This window comes from Cantharellus anzutake (genome assembly GCF_015039405.1).
Source record: "Cantharellus anzutake strain C23 chromosome Unknown EI90scaffold_65, whole genome shotgun sequence".
Classification (NCBI taxonomy): domain Eukaryota; kingdom Fungi; phylum Basidiomycota; class Agaricomycetes; order Cantharellales; family Hydnaceae; genus Cantharellus; species Cantharellus anzutake.
The window spans coordinates 153,525-172,319 of record NW_024067015.1 but is presented as its reverse complement, the minus strand read 5'-3'; the positions used below and the strand labels follow the sequence as shown (position 1 = coordinate 172,319).

At 49.2% G+C, this 18,795-nt stretch overlaps 6 protein-coding genes across 6 annotated transcripts; 3 read left to right on the top strand and 3 right to left on the bottom strand.

Annotated features, from left to right (window-relative positions):
• Positions 1-115: 115 nt before the first annotated feature.
• EI90DRAFT_3130351 (uncharacterized protein) lies at positions 116-608 on the bottom strand (the record flags this gene model as incomplete). Its single annotated transcript, XM_039064297.1, has 3 exons — positions 116-326; positions 384-475; positions 537-608. 3 exons carry the CDS (start codon positions 606-608, stop codon positions 116-118), a joined length of 375 nt encoding a protein of 124 aa, XP_038911162.1.
• Positions 609-923: 315 nt separating this feature from the next.
• EI90DRAFT_3245457 (armadillo-type protein) lies at positions 924-9,419 on the top strand (the record flags this gene model as incomplete). The annotated part of the gene is made up of 31 exons (XM_039066558.1): positions 924-1,589; positions 1,639-1,840; positions 1,896-1,998; positions 2,055-2,257; positions 2,311-2,438; positions 2,490-2,544; positions 2,600-2,800; positions 2,854-3,091; positions 3,146-3,593; positions 3,646-3,885; positions 3,934-4,197; positions 4,248-4,607; positions 4,663-4,766; positions 4,818-5,094; positions 5,142-5,887; positions 5,938-6,048; positions 6,102-6,291; positions 6,340-6,597; positions 6,649-6,832; positions 6,884-7,047; positions 7,099-7,299; positions 7,360-7,515; positions 7,564-7,701; positions 7,752-7,857; positions 7,908-8,045; positions 8,094-8,341; positions 8,391-8,744; positions 8,803-8,971; positions 9,028-9,102; positions 9,159-9,245; positions 9,298-9,419. 31 exons carry the CDS (start codon positions 924-926, stop codon positions 9,417-9,419), a joined length of 6,936 nt encoding a protein of 2,311 aa, XP_038911161.1.
• Positions 9,420-10,128: 709 nt separating this feature from the next.
• Positions 10,129-11,488, bottom strand: EI90DRAFT_2935541 (Rad9-domain-containing protein; the record flags this gene model as incomplete). Its single annotated transcript, XM_039055142.1, has 5 exons — positions 10,129-10,503; positions 10,551-10,654; positions 10,709-10,939; positions 11,000-11,147; positions 11,213-11,488. The coding sequence occupies 5 exons, from the start codon at positions 11,486-11,488 to the stop codon at positions 10,129-10,131; spliced, it is 1,134 nt and encodes a 377-aa protein (XP_038911160.1).
• A 64-nt stretch (positions 11,489-11,552) lies between these two features.
• EI90DRAFT_2977436 (apoptosis-antagonizing transcription factor) lies at positions 11,553-13,742 on the bottom strand. Its single transcript, XM_039055912.1, has 9 exons — positions 13,690-13,742; positions 13,589-13,639; positions 13,428-13,530; positions 12,934-13,375; positions 12,809-12,883; positions 12,651-12,758; positions 12,479-12,600; positions 12,074-12,423; positions 11,553-12,017 (listed from the first exon to the last, which is right to left on the bottom strand). Exons 1-9 carry the CDS (start codon positions 13,694-13,696, stop codon positions 11,689-11,691), a joined length of 1,587 nt encoding a protein of 528 aa, XP_038911159.1. The 5' UTR covers positions 13,697-13,742; the 3' UTR covers positions 11,553-11,688.
• A 12-nt stretch (positions 13,743-13,754) lies between these two features.
• Positions 13,755-17,038, top strand: EI90DRAFT_3076780 (uncharacterized protein). Its single transcript, XM_039061677.1, has 3 exons — positions 13,755-13,905; positions 13,987-15,914; positions 15,978-17,038. Exons 1-3 carry the CDS (start codon positions 13,881-13,883, stop codon positions 16,758-16,760), a joined length of 2,736 nt encoding a protein of 911 aa, XP_038911158.1. The 5' UTR covers positions 13,755-13,880; the 3' UTR covers positions 16,761-17,038.
• Positions 17,039-17,365: 327 nt separating this feature from the next.
• EI90DRAFT_3076774 (uncharacterized protein) lies at positions 17,366-18,671 on the top strand. The gene is made up of 6 exons (XM_039061676.1): positions 17,366-17,767; positions 17,818-17,897; positions 17,954-18,082; positions 18,131-18,286; positions 18,344-18,454; positions 18,484-18,671. The coding sequence occupies exons 1-6, from the start codon at positions 17,605-17,607 to the stop codon at positions 18,661-18,663; spliced, it is 819 nt and encodes a 272-aa protein (XP_038911157.1). The 5' UTR covers positions 17,366-17,604; the 3' UTR covers positions 18,664-18,671.
• Positions 18,672-18,795: the final 124 nt, after the last annotated feature.

Sequence of the window (18,795 nt, the reverse complement as noted above, 5' to 3'; positions counted from 1 at the left end):
CGGAAGGACAATGGTCGCGTCATCTCTCCAATTTGGCTTGCAGAACTTGAGTTCGACTGACCCGCACCAGTATAATATCTCAAGGAAGATTAATAAACTTGAAGAAGTGATATCTCTAACAAGTTTCCATTTGTGTCTCCTTTTGCGGCCGCTTGCCTTCCCGCCCAAGGCCAGCAGCCAGCTCCGATTCTTCGATGGTATAAGCAGGTTCCCTAAGCCGCTTACACTGTCTTTTATGCACCTTCCCTTTCCAGTGCGATTTTAAAGCAACGTCGCTTTCGAAGTACTTTGCGCATTCAACGCAATAATGCTGGCCTAATCCTGGTCTGAAAACATAGTCCCAATGAGCCCAAGGAAAAGTCAGCCGAAACTGGCATGCCTACAGCTCTAGATCAACGGGCTGGGCCTCCAACTTGGCCCGACTCTCTGGCAATAAATCGACCAGCTGGATTTGGTCAATTTGACGAGTGAAGGCCTAAGTGGGGTGGAAGGTTTCATGACGAAAGACTCGGAACTCTGGAGAAGGAGAATAATACCTTTGCCTTGGTGACGCGCTTTCGCCCCCACTTGGCGTGGTGTGTGCGTGAACGCCTCTGCGGCCCAGCCATGAATGACACGGCAATACCCGTGGGCGCTTGGAGCACTCACTGAATAGCCCCTGACCGACTGCCGCCATTGCCTCTGCCAGCATGTCAGCTGCTGTCTATGGCGAACGTTTCGTTCCCATTCTTACGTCGCTGAAACAGCTACCTCTCAGGTTAATCGCATGCGTCCATGTCCTTTGTCATGTTTTGCTGAACATTGTATCCAGGGCCGACGATGCTCGCAATGCGAGGGCGATACAACTAAAGGAGGCTGTACGATACTACATCTTTTAGTGGCTCTGGCTATCGTAACCCTGACATCTGCAGATTATGGCCACCATGTCTGAAATTCGTCCGGAGGTCGCGAGCAAGATATGGTCCGACTATATCAATCCCAAACTCTTTGAAATGACACAAAGTCTTAATCCCTCTGAAAAACTAGGAGGGCTGTGTGCGATAGACCATATACTCGAGATCGAATCTGATGACGCTGGCGAAACCCGTGAGGCTCTGAAGCATTTCCGTCTGTACCAATATGTGAAGAACGGACTTGTCACTGCCGATTGGTCCCTCATTTCTCGTGCCGCCCAGACCCTTGGGAAGATTATTAAATATGGCGGGAATTTTGGCGATAGTTTCATGCCAGCTGAGGTCCCTCGCCTGCTTGACGATGTCACAAGTGGGGGGGAGCTGGCGCGCTATGCATCGACGCTTAATCTTCGCGTCTTAGCGCAGAACAGTGCGACTCACTTCTCTCCGTACGTTATTCCAGTACTAGATCGTATATGGACACCCTTGCGTGATTCCAAAGTCAACACGCGCGAAGCTGCAGCGGAGCTGTTGGCGAGCTGCCTGATTATCGTTGGGTCAAGAAGCATGCAATTGCACGCCTCAGTTTATGAGAGAATCGTTCACGAAATACTTCATGGCTTCAAGCATACCTCCGTCGACTTCATTCATGGATCGCTTTTGGCATACAGGGAGATGTTACACCATGCTGGAATGGTAAGTGATGCAGGCCCCTCGATTTGGTGCCCCGCTAACCTGAGCTCAGTTTATGGCGGATTCCTTCATATCCAATGCCGAAATTGTACTGAGGTTCAAAGATCATAAAGATCCCATCATCAAGCGAACCGTCGTTTCATTACTTTCGGTCCTTGCCAGATATGACAATCAAGCATTTAGCGAACGGTTTTTGCACAAAGTTATGGCGTATCTCCTTCCATTACTAAAAAAGCCCTCCGAGCGCACTATAAGTAAGCCTCCCACTTTCCCAGCGTTTCGGTCCCGTGCTTCAACCGGTACCTTTAGCCTTTAAAGCCATTGGCTACATAGCTTTGTCCGTTCGGAGCGAAATAAAGACCTTCCTTGAACCCATAATGGCTAACGTGAAGGAGGTGTTGCTACTTCGCGGGTGGGTGCCAGCATTCCGTAATCGGGACATTTTCCATTATCGACTAATGAGTTTAGGAAGAAAGGGGCCGCCACTCTTCTTGAAGAGGATGCTGTCTTTGAGTGCATTGGGTTATTGGCAGCCGCCGTGGGGCCAAACCTCACCAAACTTCTTCATGATCAACTGGATTTAATGCTTCGCAACGGATTGAGCGAAGCGCTAACTAGTGCCTTAAAGATGGTCGTAGAGTATATCCCGCCGCTTCTTAAAACCATCCAAGGTGGTCTCATGCCCATATACTTTGTTTGTGTGCTAAAATTGTGTTGGATGCAGAACGGCTACTGGAGACCGTGTCAATAACTTTGTCAGGACAACATTATCGGCCGATTGGTGCTCTCAATCCTCCTTCAGTCGTGAGACATGATTATTCGGTAGCAACCCGTGATTTCGGGTCTCCTCAGGTAAAGAATGTTCAAATTATCATCGGGGCCTTCTGCTGATGGCTCCTTTAGAACACTGCTACTGCCACCTTGGCGTTGAATGTCCTTGCCACCTTCGACTTTAACGGTGAGTCGCATCCATGCATCCCTCACAACGTTTCCTCAATCTCAAGCAATATAAGGCCATCTTTTGAGCGAGTTTGTTCGCTCCTGCGTACTTCCATATCTTGAAGATGATTCCCCGGAAGTACGAAAGGCCGCGGCTCATGCCTGCTGCCACCTGTTTGTCCGCGACCCCATTATTTTTCAGACCAGCAATCATGCTCTTGAAGTGATGGGAGAGGTACTTGACAAGCTTCTAACCGCTGGCGTCGCTGATCCCGGTATGACTAATAAATTCTCTATCGACACAGTCCCTTATCCTCTCTTCTGCCAGATCCTTCCATTCGTGCCACTGTCCTGATGAATTTGGAAGAAAGATTCGATAGGCATCTTGCACAGGCAGAGAATGTGCGGTCCTTATTCACTGCGCTCAATGATGAGGATTATCGGAATCGTGTCCGCGCGATTGTGATTATTGGACGGTTGACGAAGCACAACCCCGCATATGTTATGCCTTCGTTACGTAAAGCCCTTATACAGCTTCTCACAGAGCTTGAGTATTCGACGGTCCCGTAGGTTTGCCATCCCCAGCTATCATTCCTTGGCTAATGTGCCTGATTGCGCAGACGAAGTCGCGAGGAGAGTGCCAAACTTTTGACTCGCATGGTTTCTGCAGCCGAAAGTCTCATCAAACCATACACTATTCCTATGCTCAAGGTTTTGTTGCCCAAGGCAGAAGACCCGAATCCAGCTATTGCTACAAGTGTGTTATCATGCATTGGAGAACTCGCCAGGGTTGGCGGGGAAGATTTGGTCCCACATCTACCTACGATCATGCGCATCATAATGCGAACAATGCAAGACCAGTCTTCTGTTCCAAGACGTGATGCAGCAATACGTACGCTAGGGCAAGTCTCCTCGAACACAAGCTACGTCATCGATCCATTGAAGGATTATCCGCAGCTGCTGAGCATGCTCACAAGAATCCTACGGTCTGAGCAAAATCAGCAGATGCGGAGAGATACGATAAAAGTGATCGGAATACTCGGAGCATTAGATCCTTATCAATCTAAAGTTTGGCTCCTCGCATTCAGGCGATCATCATTCTCATTGACATCTTCCTCAGGCCAAAATCCCCGATGATATGGTCAATGAACCGTCGAGAGGTACTTCGGTGACAGATGTGGCCGTGGCCTTGAGCACGTCGGGTTCCTCGTCTGATGAATACTATCAGGCGGTTGTTATCAGTTCACTTCTCAATGTTCTTAAGGATTCCTCACTCCACAACCATCACAATGCAGCCATTGAAGCTATCATGAACATTTTTAGGACACAGGGCCTGAAATCTGTAGCATTCTTACCGCAGGTAGGTGGCGACACATTACCGAGCTAAGTTCGTACTAACGTAGCGAAGATCATCCCGGCTTTCCTGACAGCGATCCGCACTCCGTCTACTCGCTCCCAAGAACAGAATATCTCGCAGCTTGCTGTGTTGGTTTGGATTGTGAAGCAACACATTCGCAATTTCCTCCCTGAGATCTTTGCTCTCATTTCTGAACTCTGGGCATCTAGTCCCAACACGGAAATACATATCGTGGCTTTGGTTGAGAGCATTGCTCGAGCCCTTAATGCTGAATTCAAACCCTACATCCCGATGGTATTACCTCCTATGCTGAAGGTAGTGCTGCTTCTTTCTCCCTATGCAACCGGTTGATCATTTATTCTCAGCTCTTCGATGGAGAGAATACAGACAGGACGCAGCTGACTCAGAGCAAGGTCTTTCATGCTCTGTTTGCGTTTGGGGCCAACATTGAAGAGTATCTTCACTTGATCATTCCCGTGATCATGAAAGTAGTTGAATCAGATTCGGCCATCAGTCTTAGGATCACGGCTGTCCAAACCATTGATGGTCTCTCCAAGAAGGTCAACTTTTCTGAGCATGCCTCCCGGATTATCCACCCTCTCGTGCGTATCCTCAGTCATCCTAACACTCCTCCGGAACTGTCATCTGCCATCATGGAAACTCTGTGGGTTCTGCTTGTTCAGTTGGGGGCTGATTTTGCAATTTTTATCCCTATGATTAACAAAGTACGTGGCATCCAGATGCTTTCGGTGTGAACGATACTAATCCCCCAGCACTTAGTGTCTTCTCCATAACACTCGCATTAATCATTCGAAGTACGATGCGATGGTGACGCGACTCCTGAGTGGCGAACGACTGCACCAGGATACTAATTCTTCTGACCCGTAAATTCATCGCCCGTATACTGGAAACTGGTTGACTGATGCCAATTCCAGATGGTCTCAGAAGGTGGAACTAGTAGTTCCCGCGGATCAAGGGAAGATGCTGGTCAACCAGCAGCATCTCAAGCAGGCATGGGATACATCTCAGGTTAACTCGAAGGACGATTGGTACGATTGGGCACGCCGGTTGGCCATCGAACTGATGAAGGAGTCTCCTTCGCACGCCATCCGAGCATGTGTCTCCTTGGCGGACGCTCACATACCTTTAGCTCGTGAGCTCTTTAATGCGGCCTTCGTCTCATGTTGGCCGGAGCTCTTCGAAGAGTACAAGGTCGGTACTTCCTTGGGCTCATACTCGATATACTGAGATCCCTTCAGGATGATTTGGTTCGATCCATTGAACAAGCCCTGACATCTCATAACACGCCCTCCGATGTGATTCACCTCCTTTTGAGCCTAGCAGAATTCTTGGAGCGTGACGACAAGGCACTACTCATTGATATCCGCACACTCGGTGATTGTGCCATGAATTATCACGCATTTGCCAAGGCTCTCCATTACAAGGAACTCGAATTTTGGAGCGAATCATCGCCGTCAATTATTGAATCGCTAATAAATATCAATACTAAATTGCAGCTTCATGACGCGGCTTTTGGCACCCTGACACTGGCACGGGACCAGCAAGATGTTTATCGTCACGAAGAATGGTACGAGAAGCTGGGAAAGTGGCAGGAAGCGTTAGTTGCGTATGATCGGAAGCTCGACGAACATGAAGCAACCCCTGAGGTGCTGATCGGGCGCATGCGCTGCCTTCATGCTCTTGGAGAGTGGGATCAACTTTCGGAAGCTGTTGCGGATCGATGGGTGAATTCGACGAATGAGGAGAAGCGACAAATAGCTCCATTGGCTGCGGCAGCCGCTTGGTCGCTAAATCAATGGGACCAGATGGATGAATACATAGCAGTGATGAAGGCTGATTCACCTGACCGGTCCTTCTATCGTGCTATACTGTCGGTCCACAGGAATCAATTTAGTAAAGCGTTGCTCCAGATCAACAAAGCCCGCGATCTTCTTGATGGCGAGTTGACAGCCCTTGTTGGAGAAAGCTATGGCCGGGCGTACAAGTACGTAGACCACTCGACTTCGCATTCTCGATCGCTTACCTGTGTGACAGTGTGGTTGTGCGGGTGCAAATGTTGTCTGAGCTGGAGGAAATTATCAGCTATAAAAGGAATGCAGACCAGCCGGATCGACAGGCCACAATGCGAAAGACGTGGATGAAGAGGTTTGTGATTGCCAGATGTGTTTCCAATTGTACCCGTTGATTTATCCCTATAGGTTGAAAGGATGCCAACCGGATGTGGAGGTGTGGCAACGCATACTGCAGGTTCGCACACTGGTCTTGAGTCCTGACGAAGATACCACGATGTGGATTAAATTTGCGAACCTCTGTCGAAAATCTGATCGAATGGTGTTGGCAGAAAAAACTCTCAACTCGCTTCTCGGGCCTATTGGAGAAGAAGAAAGAGTATGTTAATCCCAACACAGACGAAGATTGACTAACGCGCATTCTAAGAGTATTCGTGCACCGCCTCCAGTCATATACGCCCATCTGAAATTTATGTGGGCTCGAGGTGACCGAGAGAAGAGTTTAACCTGGTTGAGGACTTTTTCCAGTCGTCTTGCGGACGACCTTGGCCTCCATTTGGGCGAAACTCAGAGGGCAGCCCCGCTGGGCAGCCTAGCAAAGATGAGCGAGTACACCAATCTCTTGGCTCGATGTTACCTGAAGCAAGGAGAATGGCAATATTCCATGGAGGAAACTTGGAGACATGTGCGAGTGATGAACGTCGTTTTGTGTCACCCCACTAACTCCACACCATAGAACAATATTAAAGAGATCTTGGAAGTTTACCGCATGGCCACTCAGTTTGATCCTAATTGGTACAAAGCTTGGCATGCATGGGCTCTTGCAAACTTTGAAGTCATTGGTTTCCTCGAAAATGATGCCCGCATGGATGAAGTCGCCCCGAAGAATTTGATCTTTCACGTTACATCTGCCATCTCCGGTCAGTCGGTCCCCAATGTCGCTTCTTTCTCGCAATTCAGGCCTTCAGCAGGATTTTTCCGTTCAATTGCGCTGAAAGGCGACAATTCGCTACAGGATACGCTTCGCTTATTGACCCTTTGGTTCAAGTTTGGAGCCCACGATGAGGTGTATCATGCCCTTGCCGAGAATTTTGGCACTGTACCTGTTGATACGTGGTTAGAGGTTGTGCCACAGGTAATTCCAGCCCAACAGTGGTGCGTATATTACTAATCGTCATTTATGAAGATCATTGCCCGCATTCAAACGCCGAGCCAAAATGTCCGGCGCCTTATCAATCAATTGTTGAATGATGTCGGCAAAGCCCACCCTCAGGCTCTTATCTACCCGCTCACTGTGGCGTCCAAGTCGTCTAGTACTGCCCGTCAGGCTGCGGCAACGGCAACCATGGATCGTATGCGGGATCATTGTCCTGTTCTCGTCGATCAGGTAATGCTCACTTTTTGTGAATATTATTCCAACCTGCTTTTTGACAGGCTTCATCCGTAGGCTCTCCTAGTCAGTCACGAACTCATACGCGTCGCAATCCTGTGGCAGGAACTCTGGCATGAAGGGCTTGAGGAGGCATCTCGACTGTACTTCAACGACAAGAACCCTGAGGGCATGATTGCTGTTTTGGAGCCACTTCATGAGAAGCTTGAGGCAGTGAGTGATACAATTTCCCCCGCTTCTTTACCTAATGACTGGTGCCAGGGCCCGGAGACAACTCGTGAGACCTCCTTCGTTCAAGCCTTTGGGAAGAACCTTCATGAAGCTCGGGAAGCATGCCGTCGCTTCTTGATGTTCGGCGACATCAATGAAATCAACAAAGCGTGGGAAATATACTATGGTGTATGGTTGCAGCATGTAGTTACTGCGCACTCTGACTCGTTTTCATTTAGGTCTTTAAAAAAGTTGAGAAGCAACTTCCAATGCTTACAACTTTGGACCTTCAATATGTTTCGCCGGAACTCCTGAGGGCTCGCAATCTTGAATTGGCAGTGCCTGGTACGTGATTCGTCCGGTTCCTTTGGAACGGGGCTTACTCGCTACGGCAGGTACATACCACAGTGGACGTCAAACTGTCACAATTGCCAATTTCGCCCCATCTCTCGCTGTGATAACCTCCAAGCAAAGACCGAGAAGGTTGAGTATCAAAGGAAGCGATGGACGTGATTATCAATATGTTCTCAAAGGTATAATCTCTATTTTTTCTACTCGCCGTGAGCTAATATTTCATTCAGGTCACGAAGACCTCCGACAAGATGAGCGGGTCATGCAGCTCTTTGGCCTTGTGAACACATTGTTATCCGTGGATACGGAGAGCTTCAAACGGCATTTGCATATTCAACGGTATCCAGTCATTCCTCTGGCACCAAATGCTGGCTTGCTCGGCTGGGTTCAGGATAGCGACACTCTCCATATCCTCGTCAAGGAGTACCGTGACAGTCGAAAAATTCTCCTCAACATCGAATATCGCCTGATGCTTCAGGTATGCGATTACTCGGGCTGAAATTCTCACTCCTAACGCTTTACACCAGATGGCACCAGATTATGAAATCCTTACTGTCATGCAAAAAGTAGAGGTTTTTGATTATGCACTGGATAACACGACTGGTCAAGATCTTTATCGTGTTCTATGGCTTAAGAGCGCAAATTCGGATGCTTGGTTGGATCGTCGCTCAACGTATACTAGGTCATTGGCTGTTACAAGTATGGTTGGATATATCCTTGGACTCGGTGACCGCCACCCCTCCAACCTTCTTCTCCATCGAGTCACTGGAAAAGTAGTTCATGTTGACTTCGGTGATTGCTTTGAGGTGGCCATGAACCGTGACAAATTCCCCGAGAAGGTGCCGTTCAGACTCACCAGAATGCTCACTCATGCCATGGAGGTAGGTGTAAGTGTTGCGATGAAGGATGGTCGTTATCTAAGCCTCCCTTGTGCCCCAGGTAAGCGGCATTCAAGGCAGTTACCGGAATACGTGCGAAATCACAATGCGAGTCCTACGAGACAATAAAGACTCTCTTATGGCTGTTCTTGAAGCGTTTGTATATGATCCTTTGATCAATTGGCGATTAATGCAGGCGGAGGATGCCCGTCACGCTCCTGCTGTTGAAAGTGCGACTGCCCCCTTCAGTTTTCTGCATTCTCTGACTAGCTGACCTGGGAAACAGGTCAGATGCCCAAAACTTCGTACGCTCAGGGACCCAATAGGAAAGTGAAGGCCGACGAGAAGGAAATTTTCAATGGTGAGTAGATTACTTGTCCTCATGCTCAAGTCTTATCTGGATTTATCCCAACACAGAAGGGACGGGCGAAGTGGGCACCAAGCTTGAAGTGCGAAACGATCGAGCATTGGCTGTTTATAATCGGGTCCAAAACAAACTCAATGGTATTACTTCGTGCTTGTATTGAGACGTTGTTTGGCTGATCAGAAGCCGCAGGCCGAGACTTTAACCCCGACGCCGTCCTCCCCGTCTCAAATCAAGTTGGGAAGCTGATCGAGCAAGCGATGTCTTTAGAGAATCTATGCCAATGTTTCCATGGATGGTGCGCTTTCTGGTAGTTTTCGGGGGTAATTATTTCATTATTTGTTGCGTATGCGCTGCTAGCACGTAACTTAACTTGTACTGTACAATAATAGTTGTATTACATGAGCATGGGCAAATTCTAGGGAGGAATTAGGGAATAACACCCAATCAGTCGAAGAGAGGCCTGAATTGCTGAAAGAACCCCTTAGTGCTGGACTGCAGTGGTTTGCCAGGTGAGCCATACCTTCCCGTTCTTGACAGCCACACGGAAGACTTGCGATTGCATAGGAATCTGAGTAGCGGGGAACGTATCATCGTCGTCTTGGGTTGGGTTGTCACTTCGCATCCCTCTTGCATCAGGGACCCGGTAGGATTGGCCCGCTGCGTTGATTGCCAGATTGTCCGCATTGTCCAAGCCGTCATCCGGCCCACAGGCATTGACGACGTTCATTAGAGCGTCAAATTCCTCTGGATTCATGTTTTCAATGCCTAGTCCGGCGTCCACGATGCGCTGTACCTCAGCTGGGGCTAGTTGGGAAAGTGGTGGCGACCTGACGCGTTGGGTTTGTACTAGCTGTTCGCCTTGAGAGGGTTCAAAGAATAGCGGTGGACGGTGCTGCGAAGTTTCCGATACGGAATAACGCTGAGTTTGGGATTGTAAGTGAGGTCGAGGTCGAATGAACGCATCTTGTAGCTCAAAGGTTTCGTCTGGATTGAAGGCATCGTTAGATTCCCCATTGAAGTCTAAATCATTTTCATATAAGCAATTCTTCGCCGCTTGCTAACTCGGGAAAACAAAAAACCTCTGCCAGACCTGTTTACGAGTGGTTGGCTCTGTCGATCAGATACATCATTTTGAGATGGGATATTCCAGCCATCTGGTCGATTCTTTCGTGGTTCAGTGCCCGGTTCATCCACTCTTTTTCGTTTCCTCGCAGATCTAGCAACTTTCCCCGAGCCCCTTACTGTGGAGGTAGGATTGAAGTCGGCAGGAATGGTTGAAATAAGGAAAAGCGACTCTTGATCCTCAGTCTGGATCTCCATCGAAATCGGTTTCCCCGGTTCCATAAGGACAATATTTATAGGCAATGAGATAGAATCGGCTAGAGCAGTGGCTGCCTATTTAGAAGTCAGCTCATGGCCATGGAAGTAACCAATTTCCTCACGTTAAATTCTCGAAGATGGAAACAAAGGGAAATGGGCGGATCTTGAATAGCATAAACGTCAAAATCATCAGCATCAACTCTAATCTCGGTAGCGATATGGGCATCTGATGAAATTAATTAGATCCTTCAGAATGGGACGAATGGATCTACTCCAAAACCTTGACGCTTTCTGGTAGTCCTGTCCGCGGTCTTTACAGATACATACACCGCCTCGAAGTGCCATTCGAGCTGCGCGTCGATTTTGGCTATTCCACTAAAGTGATCAAGCAGGTCCTTTACCACTTGCGGACCAACAACAATCCTGCATCGAGAAGGATCCGAAGAGTCTGGGATGTGTGGAGTGATTGAGGTCGGATCTTTCAGTGAAAGGCGGTGGGTTTTGATAATGCCTGGTGAGACGTATGATAATGTTAGATCTAGTAATTGGGAAGGAGCGGGAAACCCCTTACCGTGCTTGCAGTGCATTCGAACCAGCAGGACACTTGATATTGATGTATTTGTATCCTCGTGCATGTCCACGAGCGGATCTCTTATTACAAGCTCGCACTTATCGACTGCGTCAGCAACAGACCTGTGTCTAAAGATTCCTAGCATGGGCTTCGTGTTGAATTGTTGGCCATCCGTATTGACTGACATAATGAACGAGGCTCTTGCCCACGCACCTTCACCGACACGTCTCCTTCGATTTTATCACCCCCTCCAGCAGATTCATCCCCGTTATCAGCATCCCGCTCGACTTGTATCGCAGCTGTTACATCATAGCTATCGAAAAAACCAGGAAAGAATACTATTCTTCCGTATGCGCTCTTTGACGAATTGACAGCAGAGAGAGTGAGTCTGGCACCGCGAACACAGATGGTGATGTCGTCGCTATATTTAGAGAGACAGGCAAGCGCGCGACTGAATGGCTTAATGCCAAACTGCGGTATCACTGCCATGAACGACACAGGGTATAAATCTGCCATGATTCTTGTGGCTGTGTACCATCCCGATGACTGGATACAGCAAAATGTAGAATAGAATAATGATGATTAGGCAAGACTCCAGCCTCTATGACTTCGTAATAATAATATATAGAAATGATGATAAGACTTGTACGGCGCATCGATCCTAGGTAATAGATAATCAGCAAGAGATGTCAAAATACCCTCAGTCCCTTCAGATCCGACATCCAAGCCGACATCTCTTCCACCGCTCCGCTGCGGTCATTTCCCCCTGCCTCCTGATCAATATCCATCGTACTTTCGGTATCTCTGCCACCGCCAAAGCCCCGACCAAGAAGCGATCCGAAAAGCTCATCGATCTGTTCCTCATGCCACAATCCACGGGGCTGTACAGGAACCATAAAGTTCTGGAGCTTTTCGTGGACTTGGTATCGAAGTTTGCGTCCCTTGGAAGCCTTTGTGTCGACAATTTTCTTCCTAGCCTTCGCCTCTTTTCGTCTCTCCATGTAGTCGGGGGCGAGATCTGTGGCAGCAGTCGAAAGTTCAGGTGGCAAGCTGCCGTACAAAAGAAACACGTACCGTCTTTCCCCGCCTTGGAACTGATCACATCCCTCACCATTTCTTGATAGAAATCTGTGTCATCAAAGATTTCGGCATCACCTTCTGCGCCAGCGCCTGCCTGGCCCCCTGCAGCAGCCTCTCCGATGCGTCCACCATGTGAACGCTTGACTCTCGTCCTACCAAGAGCCTTCGCTCGTCCAACACTCCCCTCGATAGACTCTTGGATTAGCTCAACAGCAGTCTTTGGAGTCGAGGACTGGCCTGAATGCCGGAAGGAGGCTTTTTTGGTGGGGAGCAGAGTCGCCGGCGAGACGGCGTTTATCTTGTTAGACCACTTTGTCAGGGTTGCAAGTAGATAGGAATGGGCACTGTATATATCAGTAAGGCTTTCAGTCAGTGAGAGGGTGGGTGGACAGGACGCACGATGCTTGGAGCTTTGCCGCATCCTCTGATGCAAGTGTCACTTCTTCGTTCCGCGAAGTGCCATCATTCAGTTTGCAGCGCTTGGATAGAGGGACTTGGACGCCATGATCCTTAAGGAGAGCCTGATGGGAATGTGAGAGATGGCGGCGGAGTCGCCAGTGAGAAGGCGTACGGTTTGTAGGTCGAGAAGATCATACGACAGTGCGATGGCCTCTGCAAGAAAGCCTTCTGTAGCCTTTTTTCCCTTTTCTGAAGATAAGTACGCGCTGATCGACGTGGGCTGAGGACGAGTAAGACATCATTAAGTTCTAACTGAACAGTACCACTCACATTCGGTAGCTTGTTCGCAACGACGGTGCCTTTCTGTAGCCGTATTCGGGCATTCATAAAGGTATCCCAGATATTCTGTACCAGTGGGGTAAAGGGAGGTACTGGGGAGCAAGAGGAAGACACACGAGCTGTTTCAAAATGGCCTGACCCTTAAGCCGGTCCTGGTTTCGATTGTGTTGAAGCATAGATGCCAGATCTGACTTTTCCTGGAGAGAATTTACGGAAGTATCATTTGGGGGTGTAGGTGGCGGGTCGACGCCTTCCGATTCCTGAGCTTCTGAGGCACCTCTGCCTGGTACGTCTGAAACGCCTTCATGTTCCGAAAACCCTCCATCATTGTCAGCCGAGCTATGGGAAAAGACGCTTCCGATTTCGCTGCCATCGCCTTCTTCAAGAGAAGAGATAGCAACAGAACCTTCGCCTTCCCCCTCATCGTCGTCCTCATCCTCACTCTCATCATCATCTCCTTCCTCTGCCTCATCATCAAATACATTCTTTCTTGAGATGCGAACCCCCTTATATTTAGGATCAATGAGGGCGCCTTGAGCCTTTCGGATCGCAGAGGTTCTAGGAATCTCTGGTGAAATTGTGACATGAATTGGGACCGACGCTGACTTACCCCACGTCTACATAGTGGGATCGTGCAGCACGTAATCGTTCTACAACATCCTCTTGCTCATCGGAAGATTCATCGTGGTGGTAGTCTTCTTCTGGGTCAATCTCTGTGCTGAGAGGATAAGAGAGAAGGAATAATAAACGCCGTCAGGGCCACAAACTTGCCTTTCGGTGCAGCATCTGCTAGCTGGGAAATTTGTTGGGCAAGTGAAAGCTCTGAATCCCTATTAGTGCTATTCGGGTGGACCACAACGGTACTCGCATACTTGGCATTTTCTGTCCCACTGGCAGGCAAAGATTGGGCCCAATTGAGTTCGAAGCACGGAAGCAAAAATTTCCCAAAAAAAATCTGTCCTCACTCATCACGACGTTGTCGACGTTTCGACCGTTCGATAATTTTGCTCATAACCACGCGAAAGCTTTTCACTGTAAAACTAATGTACAATTTATTTCCGACATGGTCAAACCAGCAAAGAATCAAAGTAAATATCCGACTTGCACCTAGTGTCCATGCGAATTAACACCGTCGCTATTTTCTATTTCTTACTTTTCTCTCCTGACAGACACCTCAAAACCGACTGCGCATTCGCAGAATACTGATCCCATTACACCAGACCGGCGCACCAGCACTGTGATGTCTGTGACGTCTGCTTCAGACTCGCTGGTTGTTGTAAACATACCAGGCGCGAACGAGTTGGGGGACGTGTGCGTCACCTGTGAGGACGAATGCGTCTGCGGTGCCGCCAAGTCAACCAGTCCCAAGAAGCTCGTACCAGACTTTCCTTCCACCATAATGGCGCGACATGCACCAGCTCAGGCCAAGCTTGAGCGATGTGATTCTCCAGGAAGCGACCTAACATCGCTCTCCTCTATTCCATCTGACCCCCCACCGCTTAGGACCGCTGGTTTTAAATCTTCCAGTTCCACTCTGTCGGGCCTATCGAAACGGCGACGGGGGCTCACCAAGGCTGATGCTCTTGCACACAAGGCACTTTCAGCAAACAACATCCAGTCACATAAACCCATGGTTCCATTTTCAGCTCCGACTACTCCTCGCTCTCGGCTACTTGCTCGATCTAAGAATGCTGATGCTCGTGCAGCCCCGTCTAAATTGTCTCGACAAATTCGGAATCCAGCTAGGGCAGTATCAAGGCTTTCCAACCGTGGTGGCAGTCAGTCGTCAAATACAGGCGTACCCAATCAACCCCTCACTCGTTTGACTCAAAAATTTCTTCCACACGTTGACGAATTCTCTGATTTTTCAGACCAATTTCCCACATTCTTGCCTGCATCCGTCTTGGACAGCGATTCGTCAGAGGATGACTCTGGTAACTCCCTCTCTTCCTCCTCATCTGAACGTTCGGATGACTTGGACAGTGTAATCGAGGCTGAGGAGACTGAACTCATTGTGGCTGAAGAGACCCTTGCCATGAAAAAGCTCCGCATGAGACGTGAACGCGAACGCGAGCTTCGCCTCAATGGGAATGGTAATCCCGAAGGAGGTAGACGATGGGATAAGGTCAATTGGAACCATGAACGACGTACCGGGAGCGTCAGCATGGATGGTTCCTCCGTCCTGACAAGTAGTTCTTCCTCATCAGACGACTCCTCTACATCGGATGCGGACGACGAGAATGGTGAAAATGGTGAGGCCGGTGTGGACGATGACGAAGACGAAGAAGACACATTCGAGGCTCCGTTTCACGGTGCCTGGCCCGAAAATGACGAAGATGAAGAGTATGATGCCGAGCTCTTCTTTGCAAATCTATCTGATTCGTCTTTCGGGTCGTCACCCTCTGACTCGGAGCCTGATTTTGATATACACAACCCCTCGCCACCAGGACGTGCCGGCGAGACCGACGTAGACTCGGAAAAGAGGGACTCACAACTCCCTTTAGTATTGACGGAAGATTTAGACGGCCGGCTGGTGTTTACCCATGGCATGAGAGACGGTGAAGGGGCTTCAGCCGTCCATTTCGATACCACCGCACGCAAGTCGTTAGTCGCAGATGCCGCTGTGGATACCCTCGCTGTCGTCGTTGAGGACAAAGGCAGTGATGCTACTTCTTTATCCTCCTTTGAGACTGATCCAGGAGAAGACGTTGGCAACACAACTGCGGAGGAAGAAGTCGATCCAGTCACAGGCATCCCTCCGCGCGTTGCAGTCGTAAATCCTGTAACCACCGGCTCCCCTCCGTACAACCCGGCTGACTCTGCCTCTATCGACCCGATCTCGACCATCAATACGCCCATCAATAGCCCATCCACATTCTCCAAAAGTACCGGCCTCCCCTGCCCCGAGGCTGCGGAGACGTCGCGGAGCGGGAAGGGATTACCTTTAAAATCTGAACCCATTCTAGGCTCCTTCCACCTCGAGGAACTCAATAAAACTTCAAGTGCCATCATCGATGGTTCGCGTGGGTTCTACATACCTTCGCCCTATACAAGAGTCCGGAAAAAGAAAAGGAAGCCGCGGAGAGACTTCAACATCGTAAGTTGGCGGGCACTCCAGATTTCTCCCACTTTAAGGTCACATCTGAGCGTCATCTCCTAGGACGATTTGTTCCTCGTAGCCGCCCAGAGCCAACCTCAATCCTCTCTTCCTGGTGCATCTCTCTCGCAGTCAATACGTAACAATTCTGTCCCTGATTCGGCTCAAAATGCAGAGAATAATGCCGCTTCTGGGCTTCCACCCCCTTCGCCTATCGAATTGGATGACGTCCTAAACGCCGCTTTGCTGGATGACCAGGTTGACATGACTGTGTTCAAAGTGGTGGATTCCGATAGTGGCCAGACGCCCGATAGGAGTTTGTTGTTCAACTTGAAGCGTCGGGAAAGGATTCCAATTGGGACATACCGACGCCTCCGAACAGGTGGAGGAAATCTCAACGGGAATCTCGGTGCTGTACGACTTGCGGATGGGTTCAGCTATGGCAGTACGAGTGCCGTGGACCGTCTGAGCCCGTATACGGCACGACCGAACACAGGGGAGGTTTCGTGGCTCACACCTCGTGCAAACAGATCGCCGAAGAAAAAAGCATCTCACAACCGCTCCGACAGTATCATTTCCCAATCTTCCATTTCTGAGAGTCCGTCGGCACTGCGATGCCGGGGTTCTAAACGAAAGGTGCTCATATCACCTGTCATACTGCCTGTGAAAGACTCTGATACCGATCAGGGTCTGAATGACATCGGGGGTGAGAATCTGCTTGATGAAGCGGCATTACCATCGGCACCTAAGCGCCAGAGGCGGGACGAAAATAGGAAGGGAAATTCATTGTTCGATCCGGCATGGCGCTCTGCGCCGTCGCGTGCCCTACGTAAGCCTAGTCCTTGAACGCTACTTTACGATTAAAGCTATTCTATTATGGACATCTTGTGATCCTGCACTCCCATTAATGTCTCCGATCTGTCACCTCCAATTTAACCTTATCTGATTCACGCATACCTCTACTGATCTCGTCTATCTACAAAATGCGCACGCATGTACCCTCAATCCGCATGAGGCGACAGCGTTTCTGGTTTCCGTTGTAAAGTGTAACCTGAAATGAATAAGCACCTCATTGGCAAAACTGGAAGGAGGGGGCGTGATTCGGGGCATAGACAACAGGTGGGAAACACAAGGAAATATATGTGCATACTCCGATGAACTGGGGGGTGCTACGACCCTTCCAAGTCTATGAACATAATTTCACGCTGTTTTCTCCTTTCTCCTAATACCAACCTGGTTACCATGCTGGGTGATGGGATACGCAGGATCCCAGCCTCTACTAAAGTAGAGTGATGGGACACACGGCACAAACAATCTGGAATTACAAAATGTGAACTATGGCATATATCCCCTTGAGCGTCCAGTGCCAAGATTAATTTTCTTTCATCTGTTAGCTGTCGGGAATAAGCTTCTAGTGCTTCGGAAGAAGTCCCCTCAGCGGCAGGATCATCATTGAAGCTAGGCAGGTGACTGGCCTCGGTCGTTGAGATTTGAGAGACAACGACAAGATGGAGATGTCCGTTAAACCCGTTCGGTGATACGGCATAATCGTAGCGTCACTTACCATGGATCAAAACTTGGATGTTGTCCTTCGCGACTTCGATGGAAACGTTTTGTCGAGTTCGTTATTTGATCAGCCACTGAGCCCTCGTTGTCCTCATGTGTCTTAGCCTTCTGGCAGTATGGCATCATGGACTGGGAGTTGCTCTACAGCTGCCTGAGGATGGTTCTCTCCTCAAACGAAGATTGGGTGGTTTTTCGTTATGATGAGACCGTGCCCGAGCGACATGGGGCTCCTTGTCCTCCAAGTGCAGAAGTCCCCGAGCTGGGGACATACATACTCCTTCACCCAGGTACGTGCAAGTTGATTCATTCCGTGGCGTTGTCATGCATTGTCTTTTAGACGCTACCCCAATCACTATCGGTTGGAACACCCTCTCAGCCCGTGTCCGCCACCCAACCATCTCCAATACCCCTTCAGAGGTAAGTTGCACACTCCCAACAAGATATTTAATACAAACCAGACGGATTTTTCACAGACAGAGCACTACCAAACGCGAGTCCGCGCCCGTGACCCTTGTTGCCTCATCTCGGGTCTTCCAGTGATCAGAGGCAATTATAGTCGATTCAAAGCAGCGCACATTTTTCCACGTGCACATGACATCCAGGTGCGTCGTTACCCTTTCATTCCCGCGGTGCTGACGTTACAAATCTAGTGGACTCATAGAGGCTACCCAAGTCGTATCACAGATCCTGCCCCTCTTGCAGAGGTTGGGGGACCAACAAAAATTGACTCGATTCAGAACGTGCTGTTACTGCGTAGCGATTTGCATGATGCATGGGACAACTACGAATTTGGTGTTAATCCTGATGTTTGCTATGTTTTTCATTTATTTACTAATGTCTCTTCTCACTATGAGTTGTAATAGCGTGGCCATGTTGTCATCCCCTTCGTTCCTGGCTATGACGATATTGCAGGCAAGGCCCTCAAACTAGACCACATTGGGAACCGGGATATGTACCCCTCGATGACCTCTTGCGTGACCACTTTCTCCAAGGTGTCCTGAAGAATATGAAAGGTGCTGGTGAGCCCACTTGGGACCATGAGGACGCGCTTGGGGATGGTATAATGAATCTGTCGAGGTGGGACATTTGGGGCGGTACTGCAGGTCGAGAGCACTTGGAGTACGAGCTAGCTCACAGGTTGCATAGTGTTCTTGTTGGTCAGCGGAATGCAAGTTTTCTTTAATCTCGTTCCTCCATTAAGTACATCCGACTTGAGAAAGCGCAGTTGCATCCTAGTTCCTCATGGGATCTGTGCACCTGCAACGGTGCCGCTGTTCGCAAATGAGTGCAGGGGCGGCTTATCAATTCCCAATCT